Raw genomic sequence first — 15,042 nt, 5'->3', positions numbered from 1 at the left:
CTCCCGAGATACTCAGCAATGCAATGTCAGAGCGCCTACGTACTCTAGTAAATGCATATGTTATCACAGCGATAAAAGAGATTTAAAAAACACTGATTAGCTGCGACTGCTGCCCCGAGGGAGCCAGCACCCCTCGTTTTCCCGTCCCTCCCGTCCCCGCCCCGTCGCTGCAGCGGCCGCAACTGACCCTACGGCTGACACGCGCTCTCCCATAGAAAGCCGTTCAACGCGGAAGGCCGTACCGTGCGCTCCTTCATCCAGTGGCCGTGGTACAGATGCCACCAGCTCACCAGCTCCACTGTCAAGTCAGTGAAGCAGCTGATAAGGTTATGAGGTAGTGCCTTTGTTTGAAGGTGAAATTCGACATCATTTATTACGGCCGGACCCGAATTCGCGACGACGACGCTTCCACTCTTTGTCGTGCCATCCCGAGATGGCTTTGACGTAAGGAAATGCGTCGCCGCAGATCCCGCGGAAGTCATCCAGCGACACATCCCAGATGCCAAGGCAGGCCGCGCGGTGCTTGTAGAGCGCCATACGCAGCAGGCGCTGCACGTTGCTGACGTCCAGGTAGCCGACCCACTGATCGTCGCGCGCCACGTACGAGGCGAAAGTGCCTTTCTCCGCGGTGGGCCACGTCTCGTTGCAGAACTCGTAGTAGGCCAGTACGCCGGGCTGCCGGGTGAACGGTCCGGGCTTGCCAGGCCCCAAAGCGGTGGCGTGAATCTCGTGGCGACCCGGGTTGAGGAGCGTGTAGCTTCGGGCGCTGACCGACAAGACAAAGCAGAATTTGCGGAACAGCAGCAAGTTGCCCGCTCCGACAAGAGAGTGGCGCGTCTGCAGGACGTCGTTGAGAGGGTCCGGAAACGAGGTGAGCTTGGCCCCTCCGTCAGTGTCCCCGTCATCACGCAACACCCAGTTGCTGATTGCAAGGAACCGGTCCACGTAACGGGCCAGTTCGACGACGTTGAAGTACGCCTGACGAATCTCCTCGTTGCTCGGCAGGGCCACGAACAACTCCGTCCTGGCGTCCAAGGTTTCGCGAAGGACTCCAACGACGACCAGCAGCTTCTTCCTGAACAACGAAGCCCTGCCGCCAGTGTCGTCTTGCCGCTGCACGGGCATCTTCCACTGGAGCACGGCGCCGTCGTACTCGTACTCGCGAAGCCACGACTCAACGTTCCGCGCAAATGTTACGACATCTGCCCTGTTCTTGGACATGTGACGGAAGGCGTTGGAGTCGCTTATGTCCTCGCCGATGGCCGCCATCACCCTCACGTGCCTGTAGCGGCTCTTGAGCCTCGCAAACTTGATAAAGCCACCTCGCTCGACGTCAAACAAGTGGTCTTTCGCCACGAGCCGGAAATCTTCCCCAACTCCCAAAGAGGCGTAAATTATGTGGCTGCAGTATGGCACAGGAATGTGTCCCGTGCGAAACGTCATAGGTTCGTCTCGCTTGTAACTCGTGTGATTGAAGTAGCAGACGACATTGTAAGAAGGGCTGGTGTCAACGTCGAAGTTCAATGTTTCTTCTGTAGTCGTCGTGGATGACGTTTTGTGAGTGGCCTCCTCTGCGCGCAAGTTGGTTGTGACGTAGTCGCTAGTCGTAATCGGAACTGTACTACTTATGACCTCGGAAATGGAAGTTGTGCTTGCATATTCTGTCGTCCTATTAGTCGATGGAACCGTCCATTCTGAACTTGTATCGTACGCTCTTTGCCCCGTCGAGGTTCTGTGTGTAGTAGTAGTGCAAGTCGTAGGATATTCAACTTCTCCTTTGTCGGATAAGGGCGTGCTTTTACGTGTAGGAATAGTTCTGGCTCTGTGAGTTGGGTGCTTAGTGACCTCGAAATCTTCACTGAAATGGAACCGAAGTTTAGCATTAGCTTCACCTAGTACCATGAACTACTTGTTCTACAAGGGGGCGAGCTATCTACTCCTAGTTTCTTTTACTGAATGCGCATTCAAGCCAAATACACATAATAAAAACAAGAAACGATACTGTACCACTATGCACAGTGAGGCATTTGCCAAGAACACAGCGTTTCTTTTTCGAAACTTTGTGTGTACGTGTGTTGTTGTATCCACAGCAACCACCGCTCAAAACAGAAACATGTGTTCCCACTTTTCATCAGTCTATGTCACCTCTGTGTCGTGTTCAACATAGTTCCACAGGCCAGCCACCGCCATAAAGTGGAATGGCTCAATAAATTATTTTAGCTACACTATATTTTGCTGCTATTATCTATTCAAAGATGTGTGTTCTGCTGCATTCATTTTGTTACCTTAAAGAAGCAGTGACATCAAATTTCAGAATTGAGATGTGCCCTTCCTGCGATTGCTCGGTGTGCGTAGGTCACCTTGGCCAAATTTCAATGGAATCCGTCGCGTAGAAGTTATTTTGTTTCGGCGGCAAACAGCTCCCGAGAGTTTAATGAAAATTTGAGTGCCCTGCGACATCGACACTAGTGCTACGTGTTCGGTGTGACATATTCCACAAATACCATACTGAGTGACGATGCGCTAGTATAGCGATGACGTGTACGATCCGAGAGTTCTTTTCGTGGCGCCGACTGGCACTGAAGCCTGAAAATGCACTCGCTTGTCTCGTCTGATCTTCGTCGCGCCGCTTTGAATAATTTAAAAATTATCAAGATGCAAATCACCTTTAAGTGAAAGGAGAAAGAAAAGAGCGTGATTAAATGTGTGCTTGTCCGTCAGCATGTCGGGGAATCGCTGCGAGTTGCAAGCAACGTTTTTAAATACTGACAGTGGGAAAAGCCTGCTCCCGAGGCGGCACCAACTCGTATCTGCTCCGAGGGAGGTGCTGGCGCAGCGTTGAGATCGGGCCACCGCCTGCTACCCGCCGCTTCCTGCGGCAGTGTTTTTTTTTTAAAAGCGATAATCGTATTTCTTGGGGACCTTCGACGAAAAAATTTTGGTCTGTCTGTCTGTCTGTCTGTCTTTCTGTACATTTGTCTGTTTGTCCGCTCTAACGATACCTCAAACGGCACCAAACGGCCAACCCCATCCGCAGCGCCCACCAGTATTGCTCAAGGTTTAGCGTTCATAGTTGTGCGATTGTCAATTAAAAAGCAATTATTGCGCATATCTGAGGCGCCACAACCACGCTTCCATGTTTTCTATGTCTGCCTTTATACTAGAAGAGGCACACACAAGTAAGAATGTAGCGTTTAATCGTGCTGCGCTGCCAGTGCAATGCGATGCTCAAAAAGGCATTTCCAATGCTTTGCTACGACGTCACGGTGGTGGCACCTGCCCTTAGCTTTGCATTCTACACCTTATCACCTCCGAGACTGGCGCGCATATTTCTCCGCGGGCTGCACGCCTTCGTTTTCGAAGCTAACTGAAAGATGGCACTTGCGTCTAACGTGCTTAGATGCGCTCGTTCGCCTCCGCCACACGCTCGAGGCACTCTAACGCAGCGCCTGCAGAATTCCATTCACCGATTTTCTTGCGCAGAACATCAAATAAACGTTTTGTACACTCTCTCCAGACGCAAGACTGGTTGAGGTCGTTGTGTAATATTTTTATATCTAGGCTGTTTGAGTCATCCGCAAAGAGGCGAATGCTAGAAGAAATGCTTGATGGAGGATCATTGATATAAATGAGAAAAAGTGATGGTCCGAGCACTGTACCTTGCGGCGCACCAGAGATTACAGAGGCACGACTAGATAAGACCAGTTAGCATGCACAAACTGTTGACGATTGGTAGAAAATTTTGAATCCAGTTAAATACATTTGAATTACTGCTTAAACGAAAAAGTTTTAGCAGGAGGCGGTTACGTGGAACCTTATCGAAAGCTTTTTCAAAGTCTAAGAAGAGGGCATCGACAGGTATGTTTAAATCAAGGTGAGAACTGATATCGCGACAAAATAGCGCTAGTTTCGTGTCACACGAAAATCCTTAGCGAAAGTCATGCCGACTAGAATGAAAAATATTATTGCTGGATAAGAACTTGACAATGTTCGAATAGATTACATGCTCCATTAGCTTGGAGCAAACGCTAGTAAGGGAAATGGGGCAATAGCTGCTACAGAGAGATGAAGGATCTCTTTGGGGACTGGAACAATCTTGCCCACTCTCCAGTCTTCCGGCACCACTACCGAAAAATATGGTAAAGTAGTAAAATATGGTAAGTGGTAAAATATGGTAAGTGGTAAAATATGGTAAGTGGTAAAATATGGTAAAGACTCTTGAAAAATATGGTAAAGTAGTGCACTAACATTTGATTTTGTGTTTTTGAGCATTTTTGCGTTGATACCATCGATGCCGCATGAAGATGAGAGTTTTAGGAGTCTATGAGTTTAGCGATGCCGTTTGGGCAGAATCTGATGTCGGGCATCACATTATGGTTGTAATTAAACAATGAAGGCAAGTTTCCAACAGGCTCAATGGTAAACACTGAGCAGAAAAAAGTTTTTTAGTTGTCTAGCAGCCTCATGATCAGGAATTCGATGAATCCGATCGTTGTACAGTGCTAATGATTGGGAGTTGCTGGGGTTATTTGTGTTCCAGAATTTTTGGGATTGTTGCTTAACATATATATAGCAGATGATGTTTGCAAATGAATACTACAGATTCGGTCTTTATCTAGCAGCTTTAGCTTAAATCTACATATTTGGAAATAAATTTCCCTCTGTTTCGAATGCAGAGGTAGCAGACGACGCTCCTTCACTGATCTCAAAGCGACAGTAGCGCCGGTGCAACCGCGCGCGCTTACTTAACTGACAAGATAAAAAAAAACGTTGGTTGCAGGTGAGTTGCAGTCGTCCCGTTCTAAACATGGAAAAAAAACGCAATGAGCGTGTCTTTTCATATCACGTATATGTTATACGTGAACACGACCACAAGAAGCGTAACAGCGTATAGTAAGATATCATCGCTAGCAAGTAACACACAGATATTGTTGAATTTGAGTTCATCTGTAGAGTTTGCGTCCTCGTTACTGCCGCTGCAACCCCGAGAGGCAAGATAGGTGGGGCCATCTGGAGGCGCAAAGAACCTGGCAAACAAGGAACGTATCTTATTTCTTCGCTAATGCACATTCCCGATAGCGTTATTCCATTGACCTCTCTGCGTATACCTGAATGCTGTGCACGCCAAAACACACCAGTATAGCTAACCGAGACACACGAGCGAACATGGCTGAAGCATGCATTCTCGGACACCTCTTCCGCGCTGCTTGGAACGGCATTTATTTTGGAATTGCTGTGCTGTAACAGGTCGATCGAAGCAAAAATAATTTGTGATGTCGCGAATCGCGGGGATTCAAAGCTCCAGACTATCGTATTCAACCCGAGTCGACACTTTGTAAGGCGGCCACGGCAATTCAGGTGACATGACTGAAAATGCCCGCCTAGCAGACGAAATGTTTTCGGAGCAGCTGGTCCTGACGTCACCCTTTTCTGTTGAGAAGTGGTAAGCTGTGGCGCAATCTGAAGGTGACCGCGAGGTAGCGCCACTGCTGGTGCCCCCAGCACTAAAAATGGTGGGATCGCCGGCTTTTTTTAATCGTGCTAGATACCCGTGATACAAATCAATAAAAGTGATAGTTATTCATTTCTCAGTTGTATTTTAGGTCACGAATCACTGCTACGGGGTCTATAGCTATTCGCTCACGCAAAAACCTTGGCATGAGAAAATTTTGTGTCAGTACTCCATTACTATATCTGAGGTGCATTACATAAGGATTGAATGAACATGTACTATTATATATCATTAAAGGATCACAGAATGAACGCAACCCAGTTGTGCTATTTAAATACCCCATTACATTACGTGTAGTGCACGTCTCTAGAATCAAGCAAAAAAAAAAGATATAAAGACAACAGCAGTACATGGCATAGGCATTCCTGACAAACACAAGTTCAGCTTAAAACGAAGCGTGGCCTACTTTTCAGTCAATTTAATTTCCAATTGATGAGCAGGATTGAGCTCAAAAATTTTTCAATATCGTCTTTTTTTTTTTGTTTCTTCTGAGCTCAGCGCATCATATAAGAAAGCTGTGAAAAAATATTGTCTTTCTTCAACTCAAAAGTACTTTATTCAGAGGTCCACCAACATTTCATGACGTAGTTCTGTCGCAGAAGTATGTAAGCAACATTAGCGCGATAAGATGGCACAGAAAATCAACTAGGGAAAATACTAGAGAACATTACACCTTCTCCCCCTAAAGAGAACCATGAGTAGCATACGAAGCAGCGCATGCGTAAAGTTCCATTCCCCGACACCATCACGTGATTGCTGCGAGAGTGGAGGGGGTTGTCACCCCGTGTTTTGTTCATGGTGTTAAATACATCGAAGGAGCTCAAGTTATGAAAGTCATCTTAAAGGACAATTTGGGATAATTTTGACTACCTGGGGTTCTTCAATGTGACCTGGACCTCATAAGAAACATGTCTTCAACATTTTGGCACCATCTAGACGGTCACAAATCCTAGGCCATCATGAGAGTAGTCATCATTGAAATACAAGAAGTAAAAGAGAGTGTTATAACAAGAGAGCAGCTTTGCCTAGAGTAAACTGATAGAGATATTCAGCCTACGCTAATCACTAAAAACCACTGACGCCTACATTTTCAGCCGAAAGACCAACCGTGATGTAAAGCGCGTCGTAAGAATGTACCAAGTAATTAAAGTAACAGCAAACGTAACCCGCAAATTTGTCGCATATTCCTTTCTTTTCATTTTTTTTAGAAATATCAGCAGGATACCCCTAAATGAAGGATCGATGAAACGCTTTTCATTCTAGTAAAACAGATAGCAGGGCGAGTCGGTATGTATCCATATTATAACTTTTTAGAGCGCACAAAATACACAACAAGAAAGAGACAGACGAGGGCTCGTCTGTCTCTTTCATGTTTTGTATTTTTTGCGCGCCAAAAAAATTTATAATATGGCTCCTCATTTCATCAGAACAATCTTTTTTTTTTTTGGAGGGGGGGGGCGAAAGCCTCAAATGCTTTATTGTCACAGAACGAGCGCTAAAAAGAGAGCGCGCCGCCAAATCCTTGCGACAACGGGCGGTAGAAACGCCGCAAGGTAAAAAGAAAAAAAAAAGGAAAGCAAACATCCAAGGCTCCCGGGCGCGCGCTCTCCCCGCAGAAGCACGGCTTCGCAGACGAACCTCCTCACCCCACAGCGGCGGCCGGGCAAGCGCTAGAAATTTCCAGAACGAAGGAGGCGTGGCTACGCCGAGCTGAGTCACCCGACGCGGAGGGCTGACAAACCGTCTCGCCTCTCTCCAGCCTTCGCTGCGTATCGCGCCGACGAAAGGACGAGAAAATTCTGGAAAGTGGCGCGGAAGGTATTTAATCGAGCGGCCGAGACGAGAAAGCAGGTGGTGACGGAAGTTAACGCCAGAGCGCGTAGGAATTCCGCCGTGTAGTCGGCGAAGTTTGTGGTCCGTAGGGACGGCTCGAGCTACAGGCAAGAGCGTGGGTTTACCGCTATCGAGCGAAGACGCGGGCAACAGCTGCGTGTGTGAAGCCGACGGGTTCCGGCGAAGAAGTTGAAGTTTGAAGAGTGGCCAATTGAAGACGGGAGGTTTCCTGGAAGAGAAACTCCAGAGAGCTGCGGAACGACAACAACGCTGGACTTTGAGTGAGTGATTCTCGGAAGAGTATCATTCAGACTTTTGTTCCAAGGACTTTGGACTGAATAGGTTTTCTATCTCTTTAGTCCTTAAGTGTCTTGGTTGTTCAATGCATGTGACTGCATCGTAGTGCGTATTGTTGTCTGTGTCCGTTGTTTCAAGTGTGGTTGATTGTACTGTGTAGTACATTGTCTGTTTGGTGACGTATTGTATGTAACTATTGTGGAGTGTGCATACGTGTGTATTGTTTTTGATCTGCCGTTAATGAGAATATAATTTTGTTTGTTTATCATCTCTCGGCTCTGTCTTGTTCTTTGGGCCACAGCCGGCGTCCGCTGGCGCACCAATAAGGACCACTTCTAAATTGTCCACGCTTTCGTGGTGCGGTTCGGGGGGCCGATACTTCGGCTCTTGGAATTAGCCCGGCGATCGCCTCCCTAATAAACGGGACAGGTGTGACAATTAATCTGGCGTCCGCGACAGGACCTTTTGGTGCACAGTGTGTCCAAAGTAGTGAGAAAGAGCCTCGAGTTGTTGATAGTGCTATCGGAACGATTTTGTGTGTTCTCGTTAACGAGTGCAGGAGAGTGTTCCGATAGACTGATTTAGGCAGATACTTTTTGCACGCGGCAAGGTTTTAGTTGCGAGTTGCGAGACACAATGGATCTCGAAAAGTTAGTTGCTCTTGGTGAAAAGATGGGTCTTTCTGGCGCCGAACTACGGAAGTGGGTCACCCAGAAGGAAAAAGAAGAAAAAGAGAGAGCCAGAGAAGAAAGAGAAGCAAAGGAGCGACAGCTGAAAGAAGAAAGAGAGGCAAAAGAGCGACAGCTGAAGGAAGAACGAGAGCAGCAATTGAAGTTGGAGCTGGAGAGAGAGAGGTTGGCAGCTGAAAGGGCGAAAGAAGAAAGAGAGGAAAGGGAACGGCAGCGACAGCACGAGATAGAACTCGAGCGGCTCCGTTTGCAACAGCGAAGTGAAACTCCGGTCCAAGCTAGAGTGGAAAGCAGCGAACGAGAGGATCACGGCTTCCGCTTGAACCCAAGCAAGCTGCTCGTAGCGTTTGATGAAAGGAAGGACGACCTAGACGCGTACCTCCACCGATTTGAGACGATTGCGAAGAGCCAGAATTGGCCGGAACATCAATGGGCAACTGCTTTGAGTACTTGCTTGAGTGGTGAAGCGCTCAGTGTGTACGGTAGGCTGACGCCGACCGATGCAGCCAACTATGCAAAGGTGAAAGCTGCTTTGTTGAAGCGATTTAGATTCACTGTGGAAGGGTTCCGGGACAGATTTCGGACAGGAAAGCCAGCTGATGGTGAGACGGCTACGCAGTATGCCGCCCGACTTAGCCATTATTTCGACAGATGGATTGAACTTTCAGGGACAGCACAGGAGTACGATGAGCTTAGAGAGCTCCTAATTAGAGAACAATTTCTTACTAGTTGCCACCCAAGCCTGTCGCTGTATTTGAAAGAGAGGAGAGCTAAGTCACTTGAAGACATGCTTGAATTAGCTGATCAATTCTTGGAAGCGCAAGGTGGCACTAATTTGGCCAAAGTCAAGAAGGAATGTCCCGAGGATTCGAAGAAATCGGCTCCCGAGGAAAAGAAGCGTGCACCGGAGAAAATTCCGCGATGTTTTCTGTGTAACCGAGTGGGTCACCGTGCTAGCCACTGCCGAACTAACTTCTCGAGCACCACGGTTGTAAAATGTTTCAAATGTGGTCAGACTGGGCACAAGGCAGACGCATGTCGTAACGGAGCGAGTCAAACTCACCAGGTATCCTGTGCACAAGTGGCACCAAAAACCGTTGATGACGTCACCGATGGATTCGTAGAGTTGAAAAATGGGGAGAAAATCCCTATTGTGGGTGCTGTATTGACAAAACAACAAACGGGTGCTACGAAGGGAATGCCTGTGATGGCCGGAAAAGTGGCGGGAAGGCGTGTAGACGTTTTGAGAGACACTGGGTGCTCCACTGTAATAGTACGAAGAGACCTAGTCCGCGACGATGAACTCACGGGCCAGACCAGCCTGATTTACACCGTCGACCGTTCGGTCATGAGGCTGCCTGAGGCCAAGGTCAGGATCGAGACGCCCTTCTACAGTGGGATTGTTTCTGCCTTCTGTATGGATGATCCATTGTATGACGTAATCGTGGGGAACATCGAGGGCGCCCGTTCGCCAGACCAACCCGAACCACTGGAAGAGGACCCAGAAATCGATCTACCATCGATTGCAAACCCTCACGACCAACCAGCCACGGCCGACGAGGATGTAGTCGCAGTTGCAACCCGAGCACAGACCAAAGCCCAGTCGAAGCCATTCCAGCCCCTCCCTGCACCCAATTCCGAAGAGGACCCGAGCTTCAGCTATGCCGAGGAACAAAGCCAGGACGAGTCGTTAAAACCCTGCTTTGCGCAAATCGACAAGGACCTCAGATGCCGTAATAGTAGATGCGCGATAATGTTCAAGCAGGAAGATGGACTGCTCTACCGGTACTATACGGAGAGGAGTGGTCGGCGGATACGACAGCTCTTGGTGCCGAAGAACCACCGAGAGGCTGTTATGAAGCTAGCCCACGATGGGATAATGGCGGGGCACTTGGGGGCCGAGAAAACCAAGGACAGAATTCAGGAAGAATTCTTCTGGCCCGGTGTCACAGCCGACGTGAAACGGTTCGTGGCATCTTGTGATATCTGCCAGCGAACTGTGCCAAAAGGAAGGGTGCCACACGTGTCACTCGGCCAGTCCCCCGTCATAGACACCCCCTTTAAAAGGGTAGCTATTGATATAGTAGGCCCTATCCGACCCCCATCTGGTCAAGGAAACCGCTATATCTTGACTCTAGTCGATTGCGCCACGCGCTATCCGGAGGCAGTTGCACTACCTGGCATAGAGACCGAACGAGTCGCAGAGGCCCTCGTGGAGATGTTCTCCCGTTTTGGTGTACCGAGGGAAATCCTAAGTGATCGGGGCTCGAATTTCACGTCGGAGTTAATGAAGGAAGTGGCACGACTTCTATCGGTGCGCCAACTCCATACCACCCCTTACCACCCGATGGCTAACGGGATGGTGGAAAAATTTAATGGCACCCTGAAGACTATGCTCAAAAGAATGTGTGCGGAGAAACCAAAAAACTGGGACAGATTCCTGGGTCCGTTGCTGTTCGCGTACAGAGAGGTTCCCCAGGCAAGTCTCGGCTTTTCACCGTTCGAGCTTCTGTACGGCCGACATGTCCGGGGACCCCTGGCGATCTTAAAGGAAGTTTGGACGAACCAGGAGCTGGACGATGAGCTGAAGACAACTTACCAGTACGTATTGGATCTCCGAAATCGTCTAGAAGAGACGTGCCGCCTAGCTCACGAAGAACTCCGAAGGGCGGGAGTACGCTACGCTAAGCACTACAATCGAAGATCAAGGGATAGAGTATTCCAACCAGGAGATAAGGTTCTCATCCTGCTCCCAACAGACAAAAATAAACTCTTGCTGCATTGGAAGGGGCCCTTCGAAGTGCAGGCGAAAATTGGGGACTTCGATTACTCCATAAAGACGCCGGGCGGGCCGAAAATTTTCCATGCCAATTTGCTGAAGAAGTATGCGGAGCGGGAAACGAACCAAGATGCGCCACATCAATGCCAAGCCATCGTAGGGGTTATTGACAATGGGGATGAACAGGAACTACCAGTGCCGGAGTTCGTGCAGACAGAAGGGATTACTGACGTCAAGATCTGCCCAAGTTTGACGGACCAACAAAAGGAGGAGTTGGAGAAAACCATGAAAGCGCACTCTAAAATATTTTCGAATGTCCCGGGCAAGACAGATTGGGTGGAGTGCCACCTCGAGACAGTGACGGAGTCCCCAGTCCACGTCAAACAGTACCCGTTACCTTTTGCTACGACTAAAGACATCGAGGCCGAGGTACAGCAAATGAAAACACTGGGCATAATTGAAGTCTCGAAATCGCCCTATAATTCCCCAGTGTTGCTTGTGGACAAACCAGACAAAACCAAGCGGTTTGTAGTCGATTTCCGGCGCCTGAACAACCTCATGATAGCCGATGCAGAGCCCATGCCTAGGGCAGATGCCGTTTTTGCCAGTGCCACAAACAAAAGATACTTCTCTAAGTTAGATTTTGTTAAGGGCTACTGGCAAATCCCACTCTCCCAGCAGTCGAGACCTAAAACTGCGTTTTCGACAAAATCCGGTCTCTACCAGTTTTGCTACATGCCTTTCGGGATCAAAACGGCACCCGCCGTGTTCGCCCGGCTGATGCGACTAGTCACTGAGGGAATCCCGGGCGTTGAACATTACTACGACGACGTACTCATAACAAGCACGACCTGGGAGGAACACCTATCCACTCTCAGACAACTCTTCGCTCGAATTCAGGCTGCCGGGTTGACCGTGAGACCGAGCAAGTGTGAGTTGGGAATGAAGGAGATTGATTTCCTGGGACATCACATTGGACAAAACATGCTTGCTCCACTGGGAAAGACTCTTGACAAAATCCAAGCTGCACCCGCCCCAAAAACGAAGCGACAGGTACGCGCTTTTCTCGGGTTGACCAGCTATTACCGGGAGTTCATTCCAAATTATGCCGAGATCAGCGCCCCTCTCACAGAACTGATCAAGAAGGGTGAAAGCAACTTAGTAAAATGGACGACGACACACGAGAAAGCATTTGCGAAACTCAAGGAATGTATCTCGAACCCTCCCGTGCTCCGCCTTCCAGACTTAACCAAGGAATTCATTCTCCGCACCGACGCTTCCGACACCAGCCTTGGGGCTGTGCTCTTGCAGTCACACGAAGGGACCCTCCATCCCATAGCATACGCCAGTCGCAAACTACTTCCCCGGGAATCATCCTACAGCACCATCGAAAGAGAATGTCTAGCCCTGGTGTGGGGGATACAGAAGTTTAATACTTATCTCTACGGAGTTCCTTTCTTGGTCCAAACTGACCACCAGCCTCTCCAATACATAAAACAGGCTAAACAGCTCAACAGCAGAGTGTTGAGGTGGAGCTTGCTTCTGCAGGAGTATCAGTTCCGAGTCGAGCACATCAAGGGAAGCGAGAACGTTGGTGCCGACTATCTTAGCCGAGTTTGAATGTTTTGGAAGGGTCTGACAGTAGCGAATGCAATAGGCTGTGTTGTTATTGTGTTATCCAGTGTAGAGCGAGTCAGTGTTCTGTGCGATGATGTGATGTAAAGTGTTGTATAATTGTTGTATCGACAGAACTTTGTACGTTTGTATTGTTTGGAATGCGTGATGAAGTGTTGTAGGCATGTACCTGTGGCTATATTTCATGTGTTGTGGAATTGAACTACAATGTAAGATTGTATTGCGTGATCTATTGTGAATGTGAAGTGTTATGAGCGACTGATGGTGTTACAGTCTGTGAGAGTGTGTGGTGACTTTCGCGCTCGTTTGTGTGGTTTTGAATATTATGAGATAATATTCTTAAAGTGGGGGGCAGTGTCACAGAACGAGCGCTAAAAAGAGAGCGCGCCGCCAAATCCTTGCGACAACGGGCGGTAGAAACGCCGCAAGGTAAAAAGAAAAAAAAAAGGAAAGCAAACATCCAAGGCTCCCGGGCGCGCGCTCTCCCCGCAGAAGCACGGCTTCGCAGACGAACCTCCTCACCCCACAGCGGCGGCCGGGCAAGCGCTAGAAATTTCCAGAACGAAGGAGGCGTGGCTACGCCGAGCTGAGTCACCCGACGCGGAGGGCTGACAAACCGTCTCGCCTCTCTCCAGCCTTCGCTGCGTATCGCGCCGACGAAAGGACGAGAAAATTCTGGAAAGTGGCGCGGAAGGTATTTAATCGAGCGGCCGAGACGAGAAAGCAGGTGGTGACGGAAGTTAACGCCAGAGCGCGTAGGAATTCCGCCGTGTAGTCGGCGAAGTTTGTGGTCCGTAGGGACGGCTCGAGCTACAGGCAAGAGCGTGGGTTTACCGCTATCGAGCGAAGACGCGGGCAACAGCTGCGTGTGTGAAGCCGACGGGTTCCGGCGAAGAAGTTGAAGTTTGAAGAGTGGCCAATTGAAGACGGGAGGTTTCCTGGAAGAGAAACTCCAGAGAGCTGCGGAACGACAACAACGCTGGACTTTGAGTGAGTGATTCTCGGAAGAGTATCATTCAGACTTTTGTTCCAAGGACTTTGGACTGAATAGGTTTTCTATCTCTTTAGTCCTTAAGTGTCTTGGTTGTTCAATGCATGTGACTGCATCGTAGTGCGTATTGTTGTCTGTGTCCGTTGTTTCAAGTGTGGTTGATTGTACTGTGTAGTACATTGTCTGTTTGGTGACGTATTGTATGTAACTATTGTGGAGTGTGCATACGTGTGTATTGTTTTTGATCTGCCGTTAATGAGAATATAATTTTGTTTGTTTATCATCTCTCGGCTCTGTCTTGTTCTTTGGGCCACAGCCGGCGTCCGCTGGCGCACCAATAAGGACCACTTCTAAATTGTCCACGCTTTCGTGGTGCGGTTCGGGGGGCCGATACTTCGGCTCTTGGAATTAGCCCGGCGATCGCCTCCCTAATAAACGGGACAGGTGTGACATTTATCAACAGCGAAAATCGGCCGTCGGCATCAGCATTTCCCGGTGTCAACACGAGCGCTGCAAAATATCGTCGACGCCACAATCGCCAAAACGTGTGACATATTCATGGCATCAGGCAACGTGACATCTGACGTGATGTCACATGACGCCATCAAATGACAATCACTTGGTCAAAGGCAGGCCGATCACGGAGCCCACAGTGCAAAACCACGCTAGTTGCAGTAAGCCTAGCAGTGGGCCCGAGCATGGCAATATATCATCTGATAAGAAAATGCATAGAGGACCCTGCGTGTTTTAAGGGAGAAGCTCCTTAAGACGTGGGTCGTTCTCTCCTCCGTTAGTATGTATGAATTACTCACTACATGGCGTTGTGTGTGTGTGTTCTTGGAATCTGTATATGTCCGTAGATGGCGGTAGTGGTTTCCGTATAATAAATTCACAGCATATCCACAAAGTGAATGAGTGGGGCGAAGCGTACGTCTGCCCCATGCGTGCTCTAGTGCGATGAGAGCGGACGGATGGATGGACGGACAGATGCTGCGTCCCAGTCATTATCATTCACTCTATGAATATGCTATGAATTTTTTATTTGTATCAGCTTCGCAAGCAGAAAACACTAGGGTGGGTGTGTGTTTTGTACTAATGACTGCTGGCATTTAACGTCTCATAGTCATTACATGATTATGAGAGACGCGGCAGTGGAGGGCTCCCGAAATCTCAACCATCTGGAGCTCGGTAACGTGGACTTGAACTTAAACACACGGGCTTCTAGCATTCTCGCCTCCATCGGAAAGGCAGCTGCCGTGACGGGGATTCAACGTGCGGGTCAGCAGTCCAACGCTATAGCCAGTAG

General features: G+C 48.8%; 1 protein-coding gene across 3 annotated transcripts in view; it reads right to left on the bottom strand.

Moving 5' to 3' along the window:
* Nucleotides 1–15,042, bottom strand: part of LOC119165140 (putative Hedgehog signaling attenuator pxb) — a 665,846-nt gene that overhangs the window by 594,540 nt on the left and 56,264 nt on the right. Inside the window, exon 4 of one of the 3 annotated variants that reach the window (XM_037417322.2) lies at nucleotides 310–1,858. The exons of the other annotated variants lie outside the window; for them this stretch is intronic. Within the exon in view, the coding sequence (XP_037273219.2) occupies nucleotides 367–1,858 (1,492 nt within the window). The 3' untranslated portion in view covers nucleotides 310–366. Of the gene's footprint in view, nucleotides 1–309; nucleotides 1,859–15,042 lie in introns of those variants that run through there. 3 annotated transcript variants of the gene reach the window in all.

The sequence above is a fragment of the Rhipicephalus microplus genome, chromosome 8 (genome assembly GCF_043290135.1).
Source record: "Rhipicephalus microplus isolate Deutch F79 chromosome 8, USDA_Rmic, whole genome shotgun sequence".
In the NCBI taxonomy this organism is placed as follows: domain Eukaryota; kingdom Metazoa; phylum Arthropoda; class Arachnida; order Ixodida; family Ixodidae; genus Rhipicephalus; species Rhipicephalus microplus.
The sequence above is the reverse complement of the archived record's forward strand: the minus strand, read 5'-3'. Positions and strand labels throughout refer to the sequence as shown.